Here is a 25,720-nt window from a genome sequence, read left to right on the forward strand (position 1 = left end):
CTGTCCATAGTGCACGCTTACCTGGTCAAAAACACTATCATAACAAAGCAGTTTTCAGATCAGTTATTTGATCAGCTAAAGACCGAATGCTCAAGTCATGATCTTACCATCAACGTAGCCAAGTTGAAGATACTATCATAATAAGTTAATACATAAATAGATTTAAAATTAAGATTATTTTCAAAAAAGATCAACTTGACAAGAACAAGTTAAGACAGGCACATCAGATCTATTAAAGGATGGAATAATTTTACTTACGAATTCAATTTTGCCTCCTTGTATGAATTCCAAGACTTGGTTCTTCTTGGAAGAACGATAATTTCTATCTCCTGACTAAAAAATTATAAAACTGGATTAAACAAATGTACAAAAAGAACAAATACAAGAAAAGGGAATCATTTAAAGTTAAATACCATAATAGCTGTAAAACAATAACAATAAAGTTAGCCATATGTTATACCATATCATAAACTTGGAACTATATAATAAATGATTCGAAGTTTAAACTTTTCAGTAATGTTCTAACGAGAGAGTGATAAAAGATAGTTCTGTTTGAGGGAGGAGGGATAGGGATCGCAAAATGATTTTTGTTAAAAATAATCTACGTAGATTATTTTTCGAGGTGAATGTATTTACGGATATCGAATGTAGAATTAGGCAAAGTCTTCTTTAGGCAGACTACTGAAGCGAAGCTCTTTGTAACAACGCTTATTGTCGGTGTCCTTTCATGAATTGTCTACTTGTGAAAATGCACCAAGTCAATAAAAAGAGAGCTAATAGTAGCATTTAATGGCATCTAAAGGAATAAACGACAATATACTATTTATTGTAACATAAGCTGCTAAAAGCTCAATGAAGACCTTTTGAGTTTCATAACAATAAGATGTGTTTATGTGTATATCTTTTGGACATTTCATAAGTCAGAAACAACGAAGCAATTAAGCTTTTTGGCGACAATTGTTTCTGTGTGCGCAGTACAACTTTAAAAACCATTGCACTAGCTGACTTAGGATGATTGTATCAAAGGAGTAAAAATACACAAAATTTCAACCTACAAGAGGTTTACCATTGTAATTTAAAATATTAAAACTCAAAGCAAATTGGAATGATACTTTGATTCGAAGTTAATCATTAACATTTTTGAATTAATACTTTTTGATTTCGGCTCTCCGCAAATCAATAATTACAACGAAACTTACACTTTTTTTTATGGCTAAATGGCTTTCTCTTAGTTTTGATCGGATAATTTTGAGAAAAAAGTGGTGGGGGAGGAGTTCTAGTTGCCCTCCAGTTTTTTGGCTACATAAAAAGGCAACTAGAACTTCTTTCTTTTTACGAACGTTTTTAACAGGAAAAAATATACGTAACTTACGAATTAACTTACGTAACGAACTTTTATATTCGTATATTTTTATTACGTATATGAGGAGGTTCACCCCCTCTTTAATACCTAGCTCTTTATACCAAAACTAAGTTTTTGTCCCAATTCTTTAAGAATGATACCTTAATCAACGAAGTCCGTAGAACAAATAGTTGAAATTACTAAAAATACTTTAGCGTAAAGAGCGAGGTATTTAGGAGGAGATGAACCCCTCATATGCGTAATAATTTTTGGTCGTTTTCAGCTTTAATGCTGCTCCTCACTTTCAGCTGAAAAAAGTTTTTCATATTAATTTTTTCATTTTTTTCAAATAATGTTAGGAAATCCTGCGCTCCCTTCATGGAATTTCTCTTCCCCCATGACAAATTTCTCAAAAGAAAGATCCTTCCATGTAGCCCCCTCCCCTCAACCCCTCCAACCAAAACATCCCTCTGAAAACGTCTGCACACTTCCCAATAACCATTTCTGTATGTAAACACTGGTCAAAGTTTGTAACTTGCAGCCCCTCCCCTGGGGACTCTGGAGGATTAAGTCATCGCCAAAGAAATAGTTATTAGGTTTTTCGACTATGCCAAACAAAATTGCTATCTCAAAATTTTGATTCTTTGACTTTGGAAAAAAATGAGCCTGGGAGGGGGTCTATATGCCCTCTAGTTTTTAGGTTACTTAAAGAGGGCAATAGAACTTTTAATCTCCGTTAGAATGAGCCCTCTCACAACATTCCATGGCTATTCGCCATATGATCACCCTTGAAAAAGGAGAGGAGCTTGAAACTTCAACTGTAGGGTTCTCTGATACGCTTAATGCGATGGTGTGATTTTTGTTAACATTCCATGACTATTGGGTGTGTTTCCCCTTATTTTCTAAAATAAGGCAAATTTTCTCAGGCTCATAACTTTTGATGGATAAGACTAAATTTGATAAAACTTATATATTTAAAATCAGCATAAAAATATTATTCTTTTGGTGTATCTATTAGCATAAAAATTCCATTTTAGAGTTTCGGTTATTATTGAGCTAGAGTTTCGGTTGCTCAGTTCGTTACCACGAACTGTTTTATACAATTTTTTTTGCGAATATTAATTGTTTTAGATAGTCCATTTATACAATTATGTGTGAGTACACGTATGTGTGTATTTATCCATGTATTAAAAAGTATGTATTTAATAAAAAATTATTGTATTAATAATTAATAATGATGAGACAATTAATTTTGAAGGGACTTACAGACTGCTTAAAGAAAGTATCTGTAAGGAATAAATTAAGTAAATAAGCAAGCAAAGAAATAAGGAATATTTTCTGGTAAAGAATAAAGTAGAATTATTGCTCACAACTCTAAGGATACAAAAAGGAGAATAAACTACCGTAAATCTTTGCAGTAGAAGAGAATGATCTATAAAAATTGTACGACTGATCCCGTCAAGTATGTTGAGCAAGAGAGGATACTAAACATCCAGTTATGTTTTGAGCTTATAGAAGATACAATCCTTCCAGTTATATATTCCAGGGTATATTATCACGACTCAGAACAAATTAATATAATTTTTTTTTCGATATAGATATATGTCGAATTCTTTAAAGTAAAAGCCATATTTGACTTATAAATAATATAAATAAGTAACTAAGTAACAAATACTTTTAATAGTAAATAACGATTTTAGACTATCAGTTACATTTCTAAAAACTAGTCGTCTTATTACAAACCCCCTTGGAATGGCATAGGAAAGCGAATTATTACAAATTGTTCTATGTACGGTTATAAACTATGCACACATAAAATTAACTTTCTAGCTTTTTGTTTATTTTTAGAAAGCATGTAAACTTTGATTTCAAAATAGATAAATCCCTTATATTCTTGATTTTTTTTTTCTTTCTTGAGATTCATTTAGGTTATAGAGTATTGCTATTTTAGTATGTTTCTAGGTTATCTATCAATCATGTAGATTTAATAATTAGGGTTCCTAGTTAACCAATTACACTTACAAGATACAAGTCTTGTTTCCTGAAATTTGGTCAATATGAAACTTATTCTAAACTATGCTTAGGAGCATCAACTATGCCAGTTCTTAATTTTACTTACATACTGTTTTTAAAGACCGCAATAACATTTAATTCAGTTTGCATGTAGGAAAAATAAAACTCACACAGAGACAATCGTTTCGCTCATGGCACGTCGTCTTCCAGGATTTCTTGATAGGTTTGGTGAACCATCATCAATAATGGTGGGGTCCGCAAAAACAGTTTTTTCAACCGCGGAATCTTCAGTAGCACAATCCTATAAATAAGGCAACTTTTTAATCCAGTAATTCTAGACTTACAAGCGATCCAATTGATCAATCGTGACGATCCCCTTGATCACTACGTAAGTGTAACGATCAATCTTACCAAACATCACCACTTCATCTTCATTTATGAAAAGTACAATAGACTTAATCTTCTCCACATTAATTTTCATGCCCATTTTTGCACCCTAAGCTCTCGGAACGTCTAAAAATCATTCATTTTGCTAGCATTTTCATCCAGGACTCTCAGATCATCTTTGTTACATGATTATCTTTATTCTATGAGTGCTTAAATTTAAATTTGACTCTGCTCTCACATAATCTTTGCTGTATTACTTAGGATAGAGTCAATTAAAATAATCCACTTAAGTGGGGATAGGACAAAGCCTTACTTGTTATTTTACTATACATTCAACTTCAAACCAGCTCCTAACATCACTTTCTACCTTAACTGCAGTAATATTGTTCTCATGCAGAGGGGTTCTTTTTCTAGCAAATTATCTATCTTAAAAATTTCGCACAAATTATCTATCTTAAAAATTTCAATACCCACGGTGTTACCGAATTGATTACGTTTGTATCATAAAATTGACGCTCGTCAAAGCAACACCTATAGGGGAGTTTGGTAAGAACAAAATGACTGATGATCCATCTTTAAGTAAAACGTGCAGATTTCATAAGAATATACTCATTGAAAACAATCCGCCAAGAGCTAATATGGCACTTGTGACGAGGTCGGAAGAGCCAAGAACTTCTTCCCACCAAGTTTCATTATGATGTCTCCCCTCTAAGCGTTTTCCAAGATTTCCAGTCTCTCCCTTCGAACCCCCCCCAAATGTCACCGGATCCGATTGGGATTTTAAATAAGAACTCTGAGACCCAAGGTCCTCCTAATTATCAAATTTCCTTAAGATCCGATAACACGTTCGCAAGTTAAAAATACGTCATTTTTTCTAATGTTTCTGAATTAACCGTTCATCCACTTTCCCCCCAGATGTTCGAATCGGGGAAGCAACTATTTCTAATTTAATCTGGTCGGGTCCCTAATACGCCTGCCAACCTTCAGAGATCCCTATATTGACAACGTATCTAGTTTCGGATTTTCTTCACGTAAAAATTGGGGTTGTCCGGGATTCGAGCATGAGACCTCTCGCACCCAAAGCAATAATCATACCCTTAGACCACAAGCCATATTTAAGAACGACAATCATTTGTTTTATCGGCAAATAAAATTCTTCTCCACTATCTTGTTCGGTCGCTCCCCCCCCCCCCACAGATGGTAGAATCGGGGAAAAGATTATTTCTAATTTAATCTCGTCCTTTCCCTGATACGACTGCCAACTTTCATCGTCCTAGCTTATCTGGAAGTGCCCAAACTAGCAAAAGCAGGACCAGCAGACAGATCGACAGAAATTGAGATTGCTATATATCACTTGGTAAGTACCAAGTGCCACAAAAACAAATTGGCACATAAAGTTGAAAAACATAACAAAAATAAATAAATTTTCATAACATATTTATTTCTATTGTCAGTTTCTGTACCTTACACTGAGGCGAAAAAACCCGTATTGAAGACCCATCAATTCTTTTGAATTTGAAAAAACAGGAAGTACATCAGTGAATACCAAGATCCACGGTAATTTACACACAAAAATAACAAATACTTCAACTTAGTCTCCCCCGTATGGCTGTATAGCCACGTAAAAAACAGGGGAGAAACAAAACGAAAAAAGTAAACGTCATTAAAGTAAAAGGTCATCCATAAATTTTTTTTAAATAGTAAACTCACACCACCGTCCCAAACAATATACCCCCCCCCCCCCAAAAAAAAAAACAACAACATCCAAACTAGGTAAGGGAGTAATAAATGATTCTACCTACATAAATAAACTGTAGACCCAATCCGGATATACATCAACTCCTTGGAGAACCAAAAACAAAAGTTATTAGCAAGAAAATCTCTAACATACTTTTTTTATTTTTCAATATATTTTAATTTTGAACATCTATGAATTTTCCCTTCTGCTGCGATACTAAAGCCTTAATATTTACGCAGGATTTCTTGGATACTTTTTACTTATATTCAATTTAGCTGTATACCGCAATGCTTTCTATGACGGCCGTAGTTTTAATTCTTACAAGAGCAGTATTAATGCGCCATATACTAGATTCGCTTTAATTCAATATTTCGTGTGAGGGATAAGGCAACTCTTTGTAACAGCTAATACCTTAGAGGTTGGAGCTGTTCCAGCGTTGTAAGGTAGTTTGGGGTCTCCGCTCCGTCGTAAGCTACTTCTTCTGTCCCTATAAATTCTTCTGCTGCTTCTGCTCTGATGCCATAATAATTTTAACAATTCAAATGAAATTGCAAACGATAATTAAATAATATTTAAATATTAAATTTAAAATACCATTTAATTTAAATATAAAATTATGTTTAAATGATAATTGCAACTAGGAATGGTACAACATTAAAAAACAACAATCATTAGACATTTTGACTGACAAATTAAGATGTTTTGAACTTGTCTTAATAGGGGTTTCAAAAACTCATGTCCCACAGGAAAGCAACATGATATTGGGGGAGATGGAAGTTATTTACTCGGACAGGAAGGATGGGATGGGACAGGTAGGGAGTAGCGTTCATGACGAAGAAGCAACCGGCAAAGTTTTACTGGGAAGGTGAAAATATAGAACGCCAGTTACTCAATTTACGACTGAAAAGCCCAAGATATCATACTATGGCAGTATATGCCTTTGGAGTTTCAACTAATGAAGATATTAATAACTCATATGAATTTTACTTACAGCTACGGGAATAAATAGAGACTGTGCAGGTGGAAATATAGTGTTCCTATTAGATTTTAATGAAGAGGTTGGTAGAAATAGACCTACATAACTTAGGTAAATCGGGTGTAGGAGAGAAAATAGTGAAGGCTATAGACTGCTACAAATTTGTGGGCATAACAATATAAATATAATCAATACAGTATCTACGCATAAAATAAACCATAAGTTAACATGGTACTCACTCACATGATGGTAAGACAGCCAATCTTATTGATTATGTTATTATAAACTGAAATCTGGCAGAAAAAGCACAAAATACTATGGGATATTGGAGTGCTGCTTTTGATGTCGAAAGTAAAGATGATCATCTAGAGGTATCTAGAGATAATAGGAAGCTGAAATGTGGGAAGGTTAATTACCTTCCAGGAAAACTTGACGTTGGTAAAATAAAGGAAGATAATTTTAGATTTTCCAGGAACAGTTGGGCATTAATCTGGAGAGTCTACGATTTGATTATATAAAAGATAAAAGGGATATTTATAGGAAAATATTTCGTGAACTATCACACGATGTCATTGAGAGTAAATTTAGAATCAGAGCCACAAATATTAGTGATAACACATTAAAATTGGTATAAAAGAGAAGGGGTTTGTACAAGAAGTACTTGAGCGTTAGATTGTACAAGCAAATTAATTAGTATAAAGATACTTTTTAGACTTAGAGATTCTGTATATAAGGTTTTGATAGAAGAAGTGTTGTATCAGGATGTTTTGGCGATGTGTTGGATAGAGGCATTAGCTTGAATTTTGTAGGAAGCAAATTAATTAGAATTAAGATACTTTTTAGACTTAGAGATGCTGAGGATAAAGTTTTGATGGAAGAAAAGTGTTGTTTCAGGAAAGTAAGACGATGCGTTGATCAAATCTTCACTCTTAGGTTAATAATTGAGAAACGCCTGAGTCATCAGACCCCTTTAGTCCTTATTTTTGTATACTATGAACAAGCATTTGATTCAGCCGACAAAACAAGTTCAGCGAAGGTCCTAATCTTAACGGGTATACCGGATAAATATATTAAAATAATTAGTGATATGTGTAAGAACAACATTACTACGTTTAATGTAGGAAATCGAAGCTGGCTCAAGTCTGGCCAGAGAAAAATATCGAAAATACTTATCAAAACACCAAGAAATTAACTTTCAAAAAGTATAACTAGAAAGAACGTTAGCTTTTATTTCTAATCATTTTTGTCATGATCCAAAAACTTTCTGTTAAGTAAAACAATCATAAGAATTGAAAGTTTCACCACAAATGTGGTATCACATTCGAACTCCCAAAAGGTGAACTTTAAGAGAATTGATTCATTTCCCACCAAGTTTGGCTGAGAGTTGACAAACTCATCTGGCAAATATCGAAAATTCTCATTTTAATACAAGAAGATTGAAAACAATAAACAAAATATTTATATGCAACAAAACTTATTCAAAGTAAAAACAAAAACAAAAAACATTCAAAATAAAGAAAAAGTAACACATATAAACTATGTTATGATTGAGTGAATCTCTGACTGCGGTCTAACATGTTTGTATTCTCAAAACAGTGGCTAAAACGAGAATCCATGGACTAGGGGAAGGATATTGCAAAAAAATAAATCTTTTCCAATCAATTCTGTTCACGAGAAATGGTTAGCAAAAGCACAGGATTCTCTAAAGTATTCAAAGACACTATTCATTCCGCGAATATCTTGACTTATATATTAAAACGGTCAAATCCGTTTTCTTTACCAGACTTTTGCCAGTCTTTGCCATCTCTTTGCCAGTCTTCTTTACCAGACTAGGGCCGGCTCTAGCTGTCAACATGACAACAGCAATAATTGAAACACGAGAGCAAAAAATCTGTCTTGTGTATCAGTAGATTTACCATAACTCCTTTTACGGAGTATAAGACCCATTTCGTTCTTAAGTAGGATTGTAAAATTGGTAACTTTTAATTATTCACATTCACGCTTTACTTTTACTAATCTTTATGACTGAGTAGTATGAGTCGAACATCTTACTCACTTCTTTTTACCACTCACTTTCAAACTACAGAAGGAAGCTCAGCCTTCTAGCACTCAATATATAGTTTAATACAAACACAAAAATTGTTATTTTGGAAGCAAGTAATTCTAAAAATACCAACAATCACTGCAAAAAAAGGATGTGTAAAAGAAGAAAAGGAAAAAAACCATTCAAACAGAAATAAAAGGCGAATAATAAGCATCAATGGCCATGGTGTTCCCCAAGCAATTTAGTATAGTTTCAATTTATCCCTTTAAACATATTACTTTGCTAATTTACAAGAATAATAGAAATCCCACATCAGGAGATTTGAAGCAACATCAAGAAAACATGGAATTTTGGGACCTAAAGAAGAAACGTTTTAGAATATTTACCGCCCCCACCTCCTCCTCCAGCATAAAACTACACAGTAAGATAGCTTACAAGAAAAGTTCATATTTTTACATGAATAATAGTATATATTTTACGTTATAAATTTGAATAATTTTTAATACGCTATATCTGTAGAAAGACAAGAAGGGAACAAATATTCAATAAATGGTGGCTTCACAATGAACTTTTTTCACTTGTTCATCTCCTCTCTCCCTCCACCCACGGTTCGGATATTTGTGCAAACATGTTTGATGCAATAATGAGTGAAATAAAGCCCAATAACTAAAATAAAAGCATATAGACATACCTCTGCGATATCATTGGAGGTAATCTCAGTTTTTTGAACGTAACTATTTTTCACTTCAGTTTCTAAATTTCCAGTTTCATTATCCAGAGACAGTATTTGACATCTTTCATCATTAGCTAGTAAAAACCGCTTAGCCATTTTCTTCTGACAGGATGAGGTACGTCTTGTGGCCAAATCTTTGGAATTCCTGCCCTTCTCATCAGCCGACTTAAATTTTTTTGAGATTTTTTTACTAGGATCATTTATCGAAGTTGGTTGATCGTTACGTCCTCTGGATTTTCTTCTAATATACAATGAGCTGGTTCCCTCGAGGGGATCAATAGCTGGAAGATGATTTGGGCGTAGTACCAAATCACCCCAAGACTTACAATCACCTTCTGACACAATTACCAGATTATTAGTTTCTGCAACAGAATCAACATTATTAGACTCTGCTGTCTCATCTGTAAGAGGAACATCAAAAGTGTACGCGGAATTTAACCGATTTGAAATATTATCTTCTAAAATTAAAGTGCCCTCAGATGCCTCATCTTTCATTGGTAGAGAGGAGATTGGTTCACTCAAAGTTTCAGCAATATTCTCGACTTCCTCTAACACTGTATTGAATTGCGGGTCTGTAGGTTGAGCCATCTCAACTACTTCTATATCTACAACATTTTCCACTGCATCAATGCATTTCCTTAATGAATAGCCTACAAAAGAAAACACTAACTGAAAAAAATATTCGTAAAAATGATGTTGATTACTAGGAGAGCTCATTAACAATACAGAATATTAAAAAAAAAATTACTATGTAAATACTCCAACAAAAAGGAAAACCACCCACATCCCGAATTCATTTTTATTTCACGAATATTCAATAGCTTTTTCGAGAAATCTAGCTAAACCTTCGGTCCTAAGGCCCAATTAAGCAACTGCAACCCATGGATCATAGTTGTGGAGTACATCCAGAGACAATTGATTGGGCTCTTAAAACGCTTAACCAAAGGCTGCTAATCCCGACCAAATTTGACTGACGTTCAAAAAAACATCTTTGGGGGTAGCAAATTAAGGAGGGAGTTGGCTGGTATTCGCCTCTTAGATTTCCCTCTAAATTTTGATGAACAATTTTTAAGGAAATATTTTTAATGAAAAATACGATTTTTTTGTTTTTCGTGCCAAAATTTTGAAAAAGACAAGCCATAAATCGATTTTAAAAAATGACTTGATCCTTCTCCCTAAATTTCTATGAATTAACACCACTGGCCAGTCTTCTGGATATGAAAAAAAAGAATATAGATCATCCCTCACAAACGTCTGACCGAGCATATATACCCAAAATACTGGTTCAAGCTATTGACTAGGTTTCTTTGAAAATTTAACCATTACGCCAAATAATTAGGCAAGAAAACGGACTCCTAATTCCACAAATACCTTTATGTTCCAATAGAGACAGAACTGAAGGACCCCCCCCCCCCCCCTCTATCCGTTAGTGATAGAATAGTTATCTTACTCTGAAAAGCAGACATGGATCTGACATCCATTTCTGGCGTTAGTTTTGGTGACAAAAAGGTATAATTAATTCCTGAGTTCTTATTTCCGATCACTCCATATAAATAATACACAATAGAATCACGACTCAGTAATATTTGACTGCTACAGTTTTGACGCGTATAAAAGCTGCGTCCATATCCTCGTTCGTCATCATCCATCAACAGTTCAGTGTATATTGCCCTGGAACATGTATTTTGGCAGAAATTTTCTCAAAATGTCTTTGAAACCAACTCGAAACTTTGAAACCTACTTGTAATTTCTAAAAACATCTAATAATAGCATTACACTACTAACTACCAATTTTAATATATATATATATATATATATATATATATATATATATATATATATATATATATATAGCTACATCAAAAGAATTGTATTTTAATGCTGATTTTAAATATATAAGTTTCATCAAGTTTAGTCTTACCCGTCAAAAGTTACGAAAATTACACCACCAGATTCAGCGTATCAGAGAACCCTACTGTACAAGTTTCAAGCTCCTATCTACAAAAATGTGGAATTTTGTATTTTTTGCCAGAAGGCAGATCACGGATGCGTGTTTATTTGTTTGTTTTTTTTTTCCCAGGGGTGATCGTATCGACCCAGTTGTCCTAGAATTTTGCGAGAGGGCTCATTCTAACGGAAATGAAAAGTTCTAGTGCCCTTTTTAAGTGACCAAAAAAATTAGAGGGCACCTAGGCCCCCTCCCAAACTAATTATTTTCCCAAAGTCACCAGATCAGCAAATTCTGAAATAGCCATTTATTCAGCATAGTCGAAAAGCCTAATAAGTATGTCTTTGGGGACAACTTACTCTTCCACAGTCACCATGGGAGAGGCTACAAGATACAAACTTTGACCAGTGCTTACATATAGAAATGGTTTTTGGGAAGTGTATATGCGTTTTCAGGAGGATTTTTTGGTTGGGGAGAGGGGTTGAGAAGAGGGGGATATGCTAGGGGAACTTTCCATCGAGGAATTTGTCATGGGGGAAGAAAATTTCCATGAAGGCAGCGCAGGATTTACTAGCATTATTAAAAAAAAAAACAATCAAAAAATAAATACGAAAAAGTTTTTTTTCAGCTGGAAATAAGCAGCAGCATTAAAACTTAAAACGAACAGAAATTATTGCCCATATAAGGGGCTCACCTTCTCCTAATACCTCGCTCTTTACGCTAAAGTATTTTTAGTGATTTCAACTATTTATTCTACGGTTTCTGTGATTCAGGGGTCATTCTTAATGAATTGGGACACAATTTAAGCTTTAGTGTAAAGAGCGATGTACTGACGAGGGGACGAACCCCCTCATATATATAATAAAAACATGAGAATACAAAAGTTCTTTACGTAAGCTAATTTATAAGTTACGTATATCTTTTACTAATAAAAAGATTCGTAAAAAATTAAAAGTTCTAGTTGCCATTTTAATTAACCAAAAAATCGGAGGGCAACTAGGCTTCCTCCTCCGCTCTTTTTTTCTCAAAATCATTCGATCAAAATTATGAGAAAGCCATTCAGCCAAAAAAATAAAAAAATATGCAAATTTCGTTTTAATGATTCCTCTACGGAGAGCCAAAATCAAAACATGCTTTGATTCAAAAACGTTCAGAAATTAAGTACAAAAAACAAGTTTTTTAACTGAAAGTAAGGAGCGACATTAAAACTTAAAAAGAACAGAAATTACTTCGTATATGAAAGGGGCTGCTTCCTCATCAACACTAAAGTTTTTTACTGTTTTAAAAAGTAGAGTTAAGAGAAAGAGTCAAGCTTTAACGTAAAGAGCGGGGCATTGATGAGGAAGCACCCCCTTTCATATACGAAATAATTTCTGTTCGATTTAAGTTTTAATGTCGCTCCTTATTTTCAGTTAAAAAAACTTGTTTTTTTTATTTAATTACAAAAGTTAAGCCAAGTTTCACGTTCAAGAGAGAACTCTGACTTGTCTACACTTGAAAAAAATCTAATGTCGCTTGTATTTTTACGTTCTCCGGAGTACTTGCATCTCGGTTCAGCTTTGTATAATGGTTGAGATAGGGAATGCCTCTACTTTATATTATTTATATATAGTGCTTCCGGTTAAATGAAAAAAAAAATGTTTGAATTGAAAGTATCGAGGAGATTTTTTTATTGAAAACATACAAAAATTATATTGCTACTTTCCTCCTCAATCCTTGTTCTTTGCGCTAAAGTTTTTGCACTCTTAAAAAAGGTTACTATTCTAATTGAACAGCCCTTGTGGTTCAGGAGCCGTTATTAAAAAATTGGGGCAAACATTCAAACTTAAGCGTAAAAAGCAACGTATTGAGGAGGGGGGGGGGTCCTTACTTCCCGTTAAATATATTTTTTTTAATTTACGATCGTTTTTATGGCACTTGGTATTAACCAAATGACATATAGCAATCGCCAATTCTGTCGGTCTGTCTGTCGGTCTGTCTGTTGGTCCCGGTTTTGCTACTTCAGGCACTTCCAGGTAAGCTAGGACGATGAAATTTGGCAAGCGTATCAGGAACCGGACAAGATTAAATTAGAAATAGTCATTTTCCCGATTTGACCATCTGGGGGGGGAGTAGGTGGCCGGTTAATTCGCAAAAAATAGAAAAAATGAATTATTTTTAACTTATGAGCGGGTGATTGGATCTTAATGAAATTTAATGTTTGGAATGATATTGTGTCTCAGAGCTCTTATTGTAAATCCCGACCGGATCTGATGACATTGGGGAGGGAGTTGGAGGGGGGGAAACCTAAAATCTTGGAAAACACTTCCAAGGAAAACAGAGTGGAGGGATCGGGATGAAACTTGATGGGAAAAATAAGCGCAAGTCCCAGATACATGATTGACATAATCGGAACTGATTCGCTCTCTTTGGGGTAGTTGGGGGGGGGGGAGTAATTCTTAATGATTAGAAAAAATGAGGTTTTTTCAACTTACGAACGGGTGATCAGATCTCAATGAAATTTGATGTTTACAAGGATATCGTGTCTTAGAGCTCTTATTTTAAATCCCGACCGGATCTGGTGACGGGGGCGGGGAGTTGGGAGGGGGAAACCTAAAACTTGGAAAACACTTAGAGTGGAGGGATCGGGATGAAACATGGTGGGAAAAATAAACACAAGTCCCAGATAGATGATTGACATAAATGGAACGGATCCGCTCTCTTTGGGGTAGTTGGGGGGGGGGGGGGGGTATTTCTGAATAATGAAAAAAATTAGGTATTTTTAACTTACGAACGGGTGATCGGATCTCAATGAAATTTGATATTTAGAAGGATATCGTGGCTCAGAGCTCTTATTTTAAACCCGACCGGATCTGGTGAAATTGGGGGGGGGGAGTTGGGAGGGGGAAACCTAAAACTTGGAAAACACTTAGAGTGGAGGGATCGGGATGAAACTTGGTGGAAAAAAACACGAGTCCTAGATACATGATTGACATAACCAGAACGGATCCACTCTCTTTGGGGTAGTTGGAAGGGGAGGGTTAATTCTGAAAAATTAGAAAAAATGAGGCATTTTTAACTTACGAACGCGTGATTGGATCTCCATGAAATTTGATATTTAGAAGGATATCGTGTCTCTTATTTTAAATCCTGACCGAATCTGGTGACATTGGGGGAAGTTTGGGGTGGGGAAACCTAAAATGATGGAAACGCTTAGATTGGAGGGATTGGGATGAAACTTGGTTGGAAAAATAAGCAGAAGTCTTGCCTACATGATTTACATAATTGGAACGGATCTGCTCAATTGGGGGGGGGGGGGGGGTAATTCTGAAAAATAAGAAAAAATGACGTATTTTTAACTTACGAAGGAGTGATCGGATCTTCATGAAACTTCATATTTAGAAGGACATCGTAACTCAGATATATTGTTTTAAATCTCAACCGGATCAAGCGTAATTGGGGGGAGGCAGTTGGGGGGACCGGAAATCTTAGAAAATACTTAAAGCGGTGAGATCAGGATCAAACTGGATGGGAAGAATATAAACCTATCCAAGATACGTGACTGACATAACTGGACCGGATCTGCTCTCTTTGGTGGAATTGGAGGGGGGGGGGGGTAATTTTGAAAATTGAGGTATTTGTAACTTACGAAAGGGTGACCAGTTCTTAATAAAATTTGATATTTAGAAGGATCTTGTGCTTTAAAGTTCTAATTTCAAATTCCGACCAAATCCTGTGACATTCGGGGGAGTTGGAGGGGGAAACCGGAATTCTTGGAAAACATGAAAATTGGGGTATTTTTATCTTACGAATAGATGATCGGATCGTAATGAAATTTGATTTTTAGAAGGAATTCGTGTCTCAGAGCTCTTATTTCAAATCCCGACCAGATCTTTTGACATTGGGGGGAGTTGGAGGGGGAAATCTTGGAAAAACTCTTGGAGTGGAGGAATCGGGATGAAGATTGGTGGATAGAATAAACAAATGTCCTTGATACGTGATTGACAGAATCGTACTGGATTCGCTCTCTTTGGGGGAGTTGGGGGGAGGGGTTCAGTGATTTGGCAAGTTCGGTGCTTCTGGACGTGCTAGGGCAATGAAAATTGGTAGGCGTGTCAGGGAGCTGCACAATTTGACTTGATAAAGTCGTTTTCCCAGATTCGACCATCTGGGGGGCAAAAGGGAGAGGAAAAATTAGAAAAAATTAGGTATTTATAACTTACGAGTGGGTGATCGGATCTTAATGAATTTTGATATTTAGAAGGACTTTGTGACTCAGAGCTCTTATTTTAAATATTGACCGGCATTAAGCCTCTTATTTTCCTTTTTAAATCAATCTATTGATTCATTGAATTTTGTTAGAGCTCATACCATATGATCTCTTGGCTCTTAGCTCTTCTCGCCTCGTCACAAGTGCCATACGAGCTCTTAGCTCTTGTTCAAATAATGCAGGTAAATATGGCTCGTCCTCCATAAGAACCCGCCCCCCTCACAGAAAACCCATCGGTGGAAATTTCTTCTTTCGTAAAATACCCCCCCCCCCCCATAGAATTCCCTAGGGGCAGTTCCCTCCTCGCTAAAAATACTCCCACCCCGTAAGATTTACCCTTAACAAATCTCCTTAGCACACTTTTATTTGAAAGACTAATTTCTAATCGTTTTCTCATCACTCCGTAAATCTCCCATTCCGTGGAATTTCTGTCTCGTAAATCCAAACACTCTGAAAACAGCACCAGAACATCTCCACATGCAAAATTGAGTTGGCAAAGAGAAAACTAAGACAAACAAATAGAATTTCGAATAGGAATTCCTTCAAATTCCTCCTCCAGAGTAAAATATCCCCTGGAAAGTTACCTCCCCACAGAAAATTCTCCTTATGGAAACCTACTTAACGTGCAAAATACCCCACTCAAAAAAATCTGACTACTTCCCCATAACAAATACAATGTATAATCAATGGGCAAGTGTCAAAACTTATGTGCCTGTCCCCAGACTTTGCCCTCCCGTCTTTTTGGCTACTTAAAAGGGGCATTAGAACTTTTAACTTTATTCAAATACACCCTCTTTCAATCTTAAAAAAAAATAAATAAAAAAAACACACACACATCCGTGATCATTCTTCAGTGGACTCTCATTGTTATTAAATAAAAAAAACAAGTTTTTTTAAATGAAAGTAAGGAGCGACATTAAAACTTAAAACGAACAGAAATTACTCCGTATATGAAAGGGGCTTTTCCTTCTCAACGCCCCGCTCTTTACGCTAAAGTTTGACTCTTTCTCTTAACTCTACATTTTAAAACAGTAAAAAACTTTAGCTCAGAATTTTCAGAAAACACTCAGAATTTTGATCCGTTGACTTTGGGAAAATAATTAGCGTGGGAGGGGGCCTAGGTGCCCTCAAATTTTTTTGGTCACTTAAAAAGGACACTAGAACTTTTCATTTCCGTTAGAATGAGCCCTCTCGCAACATTCTAGGACAACTGGGTCGATACGATTACCCCTGGAAAAAAAAAAAAAAAAACTAACAAACAAACAAATAAACACGCATCCGTGATCTGCCTTCTGGCAAAAAAAAAATAAAATTCCACATTTTTTAATCTGATGGTGTGATTTTCGTTAAGATTCTATGACTTTTAGGGGGTGTTTCCCCCTATTTTCTACAATAATTCAAATTTTCTCAGGCTCGTAAGTTTTGATGGGTACCACCAAACTTGATAAACCTTATATATTTAAAATCAGCATTAAAATTCGATTCTTTTGATGTAGCTATTGGTACCAAAATTCGATTTTTTAGAGTTTTGGTTACTATTGAGCCGGGTCGCTCCTTACTACAGTTCGTTACCACGAACTGTTTGATAAAAAATAGTGATGTCTCTCGACTTGTCGACTTCTTCTTTGTGATTTTGAAAGGACTATGGATTCTGTGCGAACGTGCGTTTTCAACTTTTCTTTTCAGAAAATTGGCATCAAATTTAAAACGACCACTTAGTTTCATCTTTAAGGTAGGTATGTGGAAGTATAGTTAAAACTGACCCATTGGTAACTACAGATAGCTAAAGGTGCAGATTAGCTATCCCTGATAAGGCAACAAATTTTTACTATATATTAATTTTTAAAAAAACTTGTCCCACAAATTGAGTTTTTCAAAAAAAGTAAAGAACTTCGTTAAACCCAAAATGAACATAAATAGAATAAAATAATTTACCAAGCATACAACTACCATAAACCAGCATCAATAAATAAATGAAACCCAAAACAAACAGATTTTACAATAAAATAGCCGAGCCAAACTCAAAACCAGCCGAAATTAACATGAGTAGGGTTCAAAACCCTCATGCTTTCTAAAGGCCAGAATATTATTTGCACTTAACTGAAAAAAATTAATTCAAATGTTTTCACTTTAATACTTTAAGAAGTCGAAAATTAATTGAAATTTTAAGGAATAAATATGAGCATACGTATATTAAACTGAAAATGCACCTTCATTTGAATTTTTTTCTGTAAAATACAAATTATATTCTGGCTTTTAGAAAGCAGAAGGGTTTTGAACCCCATTTCATATTAAATTCTGCTTGTTTTGAAATTGACTCGGTTATTTATTGCAATTTCTCTTCGTTTTGGGTTTCATTTATTTACTGATGCTGATTTGAGGTAGTTCTATGCTTGATAGATTATTTGATTCTATTTTTCTTCATTTCTGGTTGAATGGAGTTCTTTACTTTTTTTTGAAAAACCCATTTTGTAAAAAAGTTTTTCTTATCTAATTTCTGTTCGTTTTATATTGACATAAGTCTTTTTCAGGGAAAAAGAAAATAATAGTTAGTTTTTTTCAAGAACTTATAGATTGGCTTACTATTTTTATGCGGCAAAAACCTTTTCAGCAATTTAAAACAACATAAACCCTTTTGAAAATCTTGACACAAATAGTAGTGTTTAATTTAGTCACATACATCCTCTAGTTGACCTGATAGATAAAACTTAATACAATGCCCAAAAAATTATACCTATGCTCTTTCACAGCCTAGAAATACTTACACTCCTTTAATTTAGTAAAATTTTAGGAGGAAAAGTAGTAAAAGAAGTAGCCCCAAAAGTTTGAGCTTAATACCATCAGTCGTTCTTGGTATATTGCTGAGATGTCTTTTTGGCGACCACCATACACAAAGTCCGTTTTGATTCAATTTTAAAACGACATTTAGTTTTTAAGCATAATAGGCATATTACATAACTGCGGGGGGTTGAACACCCCAATAGCCCTAGAGACATAGTTACTAGACCGTTTAATTATGCTAAAGAAAATGGTTGTCTTCAAATTTTGATCGGAAGTGTCAGGAAAATTATGAGCTAAAGAGGAGAGCTGAGTACCCTCTAGTCACTTTTGACTCTTAAGAGTCAAAACGTTTAAGAGTCACAAGAACGTTTTGTTTTCAATCAAATTAGCCACTTTAAAATATCAATGATACTACTAGCTATGATAGAGCATCGCTGCCTAATGTCCTTATCTGCCCTATATTGTTTATATGCCCTTTTAATTCCTGTATGCATATTGTTTTTTTCGTTTCATTGAAACTCCCCTAAACGTCTACCATAAGTCTCAACTTAATGCCATTACTGTCGTTAGTTACAGTAACCGTAAAAGCAGCATTAAATTCATACACAGAGTGTCTTCTAGCTAGTTCAATATCCACAACCTATGAAGGTATGGAGGTAAAATTTTCAGAAAATATTTCTGTTGTACGGAAGACAACCTACCATTCGTATGGAGGCTGTCAAAATGGCATATCAGCAATATCTTGGGAATAGTTTCGCGTGTGCAACTAAAACTTACAACACCTTATACGGGGGGTGTTGAACAAATCAAAAGACAAAATTTGTATAATAATACTACTGCTTCTACTCCTACAACTACTACTATTATTATTACTGCTACTACTACTAGAGCTAAGACTACTATTATCAATTGTACTCCTACTGTTACTACTATAACTAATATTGGTACTACTACTACTTATAAGCCTAGGGGTATTCAGGCGACCATTTTGGGCTATATTTTAACTGTATTGAAATAAATCGAACACAGTATGCCGATACGGGTTGTCAAGAGGACGTATCAGCAATGCTTTAAGACCGGTTGATGGTATTAAGTTAAAAATTTCATCATTTGTTGCAGAAAACGTTGAGAAAAAGGTGTTATTTGCATTCTCCTACTATAACTATTGCTACGCATAATTACTGAACCTTTCAAAAATGCTGAGTAAAATTGATATCTCAAAACTTCGTTTGGATGTTTGTCATGGGAAATGATGGGCGTGGGGGGTGGGGGGTAGTTCTCTCAAATCGCCTTGACCCTTAAAAATGACAATATAACTTCCAATATAAAATCAAATGAGGCCCATCTGAATTTAAAATGACCAACCATCCATATAAAACTAATATGCTCAAACAGTATAACTTAAAGCTTTTCGCACAGAAGGTTGTGCCAACCCTGGAGGCATCGTTATATGTTCTTTGGAGTATTTTAAACAAACTGCCAACGCACAATTTCAATCAGATGATTCTGATGATAAGAGGGGTAGTTTGGGGGAGGGAGACTTTTTGACCTCAATCACTATTGACTCTCAAAAAGAAACTAGAACTTCCAATTTCAACCAAATGAGCCACAAATAAAGTTTATACAGACATCCGTTCGATAAGAACGGATGTCATCCGTTTGACATCCGTTTGACATCCGTTTGAGCAGCGGCCTTCTGGTCGCTTTGACTATTAAAAAGAACAGTAGAGTTTCTGATACCAGTCCAGTTAACCCCCTCCAAAGTTTATATAACCACGCTTTCTATTAAAAACCTTACATGTCCCAAGGGGCATAACTTACAGCCCTTGCCATGAACGCTGGGGGGGGGGGGGGTTACCCTTAACGACATAATTTCTGGACCTTTCAAATACTTTGAAAAAAATGGCTATCTCAAAATTTTTAATTGGAACTGGTTGAGGAAATGATGGTCGTGGGGGGCGTCATTTACCCTCCGATCACTTTCGACTAATCAAAAGTCCACTATTCCTCTCAATTTCCAATCGAATGAGCCCTTTTTAAAGTTTCAAAGAGAACACTTTCTGTGGAAACCTAATATGCCCCAAGGGTATAACTTACTACCCTTGTCATGAGGGCTGTGGGCAGGAATTTTTACTGTACTGATGTAGTCTTAAAACACCGTTAGGTACGTATGACAGATTGAGTTTTATTTTAAAAATGACATTCACAGTGTATGGCGCCGAATTAGCGCTTTACGTGAGGTATTACAGTCAGATAAAACTTGTCAAATAAAAAAAAAGGGAAAACAGACACAGACACACAGTGTCAGACAGACATTTGTCAGATTAAAATAACCGATCAACTAAAAAACTGAGTCAATACAACAAATTCACTGATTAATAATGTTTACAAATGCAGGAATGAAATTGTTCCTGTATCTTGCGTGGATTGGTGGGAGAGGTTGAAGGGTGGGGACTTTCTAGGAGTTGGGTCTTTGAGGTTGGGATCTTAAAGGTAGAAAGGGCAGGGGGAATAAATCTTGGAGTGTCTGGTACATTTTCCCCGGAAAGTACATTTTTAGAGCTGTTTGGTATAAAATCAAAATTTTAATGTCGTAACACTGCGTACTACTGAAAGGTGAAACTGAGAAATTAAATTTTACTTCCCAGCAGGTTGAGATGAAATATCATCGCCCCTTCAGCTAGATGTCCTGATGACAGGGCTTTTATTTTGAACCATTTTGTTAAAATCCGATAACCCTTTCTGGTAAGCATCCCAATGACAAAATTCATAAACCCCTAAACAGAAGTCCAGACATGTCCAAACTCTCAAAGGCAAAATTAAGAAAATTAATCCAAGTCTCCATCACTTTCGGCTGAGATTTGAATACCTCTTCTGGTAGTTGTCGAAATTTCTCAATTTAACATAAGGAGATTGAAAATGATAAACAGAATATTTGCCTATAACAAAACTCATTCAAAGAAAGTAATATTGTTAAGTTTGAGTGGAAACTTTGACATTTTCCTAACATTTCCAGTTTCTTATACCACCGAGTAAAGCGAGAAATCGTTAACTAGGGCAGGGATGCTGCAAAATACAAATCTCTTCAAACTAAATTAATCCACTGAAATGTTTAATAAAAGTGTGGGATTGTGCTGATATCATAAACAAAAAAGAAAAAAAATAATTAGAAAGGCTCATGCTTTCTATAAAAGAGAAGATATCACCCGTTCGAAATAGATCAGGGCGGCAGGTGGAATTGCAATAACACATGAAACTTGCAAAAAAAAAAAAAAAAAACATAAGCATCCATGAATGGGTAAGAATATGGCTAGATATCCAAAATGATAATTACTCACCAATTTTATTCCTTTTAATGGGAGGTTCGTCTTTTCCATTTGAGAGTTCATTTGAGGACGATTCAGGTATTGTTCGGTTGTTTTGGCCAGGTGATACAGACACAATACGACGTTTAAGTAGACGTCGCGGTACAAACTGTAAATTAAAGTTCATTGACTACTATATAGGAGAGACTTGGTATATTTTTTTTTTTGACACAAGTTGACATATCAATTTCCACCAAATTCTTATAGCTCTCCAAAAAATCTTAGTTTATTACCTGACCTTGAGAACCCCTCTACTTAAGGAGCGAACACCAGACTCCCACAAATCAAAAAGAATTGTCAAAAATTAATTATTTACCCAGCTTCCAGTAAAGAGAGATATTGTAAATCATTTGTGTCGTATTTTACTCAGCACATTAATGACAAAGCTCTAGAAGTTATTTGATGTTTGATGGAATTTATTATATGGACGTGTGTGATATTTGCCTGTGAATACTTTAATTTTGATTTCACCGTACACAAGACATAGCTACGCTAGCGTTTGCAGCTTTGGCTAATGAAGCGTCTTCACCTTATACGTTTTCTCTTAGTTTATAACCACCATGTAAGCTTTTGCAAAATTTTCTATTTGACAACAACTGGAAGCAATATAAACAATGTTTAACAGAATGTTTCTCTTCAGAAACTCTTACCGCATTTTTAGGTTTAATAGATAGCAGACATTGTTCAAGCAGGGGATTAAACTATTTACCATTATAAACGACAAAAATAAAACCAAACACAAAATGAGAATTTCTTAGTTTGTAAAATGACGTGAATGCAAATAAAGAAAAACCAAGATTCCCAGTGTGTTTCATAGCGTAATTTTTTTTTCAAATATAAAAGGCAACATACTCACTTTTATAGATGGCTTATATATTTACAAAGAAGATCTGGCCTATCAATAGTAAATCAAGGAGCAAGGCTGTATCCGGGGGATTTGAGACATCCCCCCCCCCTCACCCGAGAAATGTTATTCCGATTTGTGTTTTCCCGCTCTTTTTGGGGGAGTTAGGTGGTGGGGTTCAGTGCTTTGGCAAGTTTGGGGCTTCTAGACATGCTAGGACGATGAAAATTGGTAGGCGTGCCAGGGAGCTGTTCAAATTGACTTGATAAAGCGTTTTCCCCGATTCGAACATCTGGGGGGCTGAAGGAAGAGGAAAAATTTGAGGTATTTTTAACTTGCGAGTGGGTGATCGGATCTTAATGAATTTTGATATTTAGAAGGACTTCGTGACTCAAAGCTGTTATTTTAAATTCTGACCGGCATTAAGCCTATGATTTTCCTTTTAAAGCAATCTATTGATTCTTAGAATTTTGCTAGAGCTCATACCATATGAGCTCTTGGCTCTTCCAACCTCGTCACAAGTGCCATATGAGCTCTTAGCTCTTGTTATTTTCTGCAGCCTATTCTAGGACTTTTCTACCCATGAAGGCATATCCTGTTTTTTAGGTGGGTTTTGTGTCAAACCAGCTGTGATACTTTTAACTTTTAGTATACACAATTTAGGTATGGTATATAAAGCATCTTCAAAATTCAAGCCAAAAAATACAAAAACATCTAAAACTGAAAAACATACTAAGGCAACTGAAAAATCGTTAAACAGCATATAAAATTAACAGATTAATTTATAAGGTTGCTAATAGCCTATTTTCAGCAGCCATAATATGAACAATACTACTACTAACAACTCACTGCAGCACTAAGCCACCTGGGGCTAACAAAGCTAAACATGCTCCTCCTCCATCCCATTCTATTCAAAGCCGGCCTTTTTACATCCTCCCAAGAAGGTTCAGTTTCCGTAAAATCTTCCCTTACGTCATTCTCCCGCCCCATTCGTAAACGACCTGCTGGTCGTTAGACTCTAGATAATTGGCCTAATATCAAATGCTACTAATACACAATTTGAAACCATACTTTAGAATCGGAATGAAAAAAAAAAGATAAAGATCCTCCTGAGCCAAATGGCGCATAGGGCGTCGAGTCGACGTTTCAATTGCTGAGTGTTATTTTTTTTTTTACAGGGACAAGTAACAAGCTTGTCACCCAACCTTGCTGCAGTGGGGATCGAACCCAGGTGCTCCGTATTGCCAAGCAGAGCATCAATCCACTGTGCTACAACTTGAAATGAAAAACAAACTATAAAATAAACTCCTGAAATTCATTCCTTTCTATCTACACAACAGAAAATCTCTAATTATGACAAAAATTCTATAGTTAGTTTGTAGTCCCTTATACTATCAAGACGGCTTCATTCTCAACTTTTCTGAATTAATCATGAAATGTTTCTTGAAACTAAAAAGTGAGCTAGTCAACGGACTGGTCCACATATAAAAATCATATTTAAGTAGTTTGTTTCTACTCTAATGGTGTTCGTCGGTCTAATCTTCAGCCGTCACTGTAAATATTGCACGATTCTAAATATGATAAACAAAAGCTTATAGGCTATTGATTAAGAGGATTCGATACCTTCAAAATCATTTTGCGTTCCTCAATGTCGGCGGACCGTCCCAAAGGACAAAAGGCCCATTAGCTAATTCTCACAGGGGATTTGTTATCATTCAAAACTATTGAGAATTTGTAGTTTAACTATGAAATTTGATTGAAAAGACAGTGAAACTATGTCTGCCAGTTTTTCAATCACAGCGGTTGACATCACAGGGACTCCCAAAGCGGTCGCTTTAATCAAAGGACGATTCTTTTGGACAAATTATCAGCATTATTCGAGTACTTATGCTAAAAGATTTTTAGGGACTGCCCTTTTCTGAACTTAAGAAAGCAAGTTCTTCTCCCTTTGATTGAGAAAAACGATACTGATGAGGTTAGTTCCATTGAAACTGAATATCTCTATATCCGGCAAAAAATGAAAGAAGTTAAATCTACTCCGTTCTGATAGAGAAAAACAAAATTCTCATTTTCTGATTAGGTTATCTCGTTTAAACTGAATATCTCTATATCCGCCACAAAAAGAAAGAAATTAAGTGGTTGTTCTAAGATTCTAAGAAATCAGGTGTGGGGTATCGGTTTTCTGTCGTTTATTCGGACCTCTTATTCAAACTCTAAAAGTAATGGCAAGACCTTCAAAAATTTCCTGAACACTGGAGTCCAAGTATCAAATTCCCTGAACACCAGCTAACTTTCGTTCTTGGCCTACCCAACTTCAGATCACCCAAAATCCGCATGGGCAATAGAGTGATTATTTTCTAGGTCATCCGCCTAAAACATTCAGTGAAATAAAATGTGGATGAAACAATCACCACCAAAACAGAATTAATCACCAATTTTGGAATATAGGTCTGTGGAGGAGTGGGGGAAATCTTTTTCGGAAAATTATCCATGGGGGAATTACCCAGAAAATAAAAATGTGACACTTATAGGTATTTTCTGCAAATGCGATGGAAGAAACAGGGCCGATAGTGTTTGCTGGATTTATTATATCTTACTAAAAACTATAAAAATTAACTAATGCAATGAATCTGGACCTTGAACGACCAATTTTATTACACCAGCTCAAATATGGTAGACACTAATACTAGTATAATTAAGACAAATTAAAATTATTCATTAGCAAAATTATGGATTTAAAATTTTAATCCTAGCTTCTACAACGCAACGCTCGGTTCAAATAGAAAGTCTTTACGACATCTCAGTCACAGTATTGGTACTGACAACAAGCAACAGAATGGCACATCAACGTTGTTTAAAACAGAAGGTACGTCTTTACTTCAGAAATTTCTGTTCTAACGTTTCATTTGTTAGCTGGGGCAGTCTTTCTAACTGTAATCTATCAATGACTAATCGATGTCTGCATAGGTAAGCTTGTCAGTTCAACTCCAAAAAAAGTTGACTGCAGTTTTGGCTCCTGCCAGCATCGATGTGGCATGCAGCAAAGGCTAAATAAGTGGGTCGATGATATATAACTTTGCAAACATCCGTAAATGTTTAATTTCGTTCCAAGTGCTCTAAAGTGCGTATTACTCCATATAGCAAGATTCTGATGATCGCATATTGTTTCTTTGTCATTATTAGAGAAGCGCATTCATTTTTTAGGTTTCTAAAATCACCCCCCCCCCCAACGAGACTAAAAATGTGTAAAGTGGGCTTGCTTACAGATAATATTACCTATAGAGCGAAGCGTATTAGTCC

At 35.4% G+C, this 25,720-nt stretch overlaps 1 protein-coding gene across 1 annotated transcript in view; it reads right to left on the reverse strand.

Annotated features, from left to right (window-relative positions):
• Positions 1-258: 258 nt before the first annotated feature.
• LOC136028305 (uncharacterized) overlaps positions 259-25,720 on the reverse strand; it is a gene marked incomplete at its 3' end in the record, with an annotated part of 120,299 nt that continues 94,837 nt past the window's right edge. Inside the window, 4 exon segments of the mRNA XM_065706066.1 lie at positions 259-333; positions 3,526-3,656; positions 9,192-9,883; positions 21,550-21,685. Of these exon segments, the coding sequence (XP_065562138.1) occupies positions 259-333; positions 3,526-3,656; positions 9,192-9,883; positions 21,550-21,685 (1,034 nt within the window).

The sequence above is a fragment of the Artemia franciscana genome, chromosome 6 (genome assembly GCF_032884065.1).
Source record: "Artemia franciscana chromosome 6, ASM3288406v1, whole genome shotgun sequence".
Classification (NCBI taxonomy): Eukaryota; Metazoa; Arthropoda; class Branchiopoda; order Anostraca; family Artemiidae; genus Artemia; species Artemia franciscana.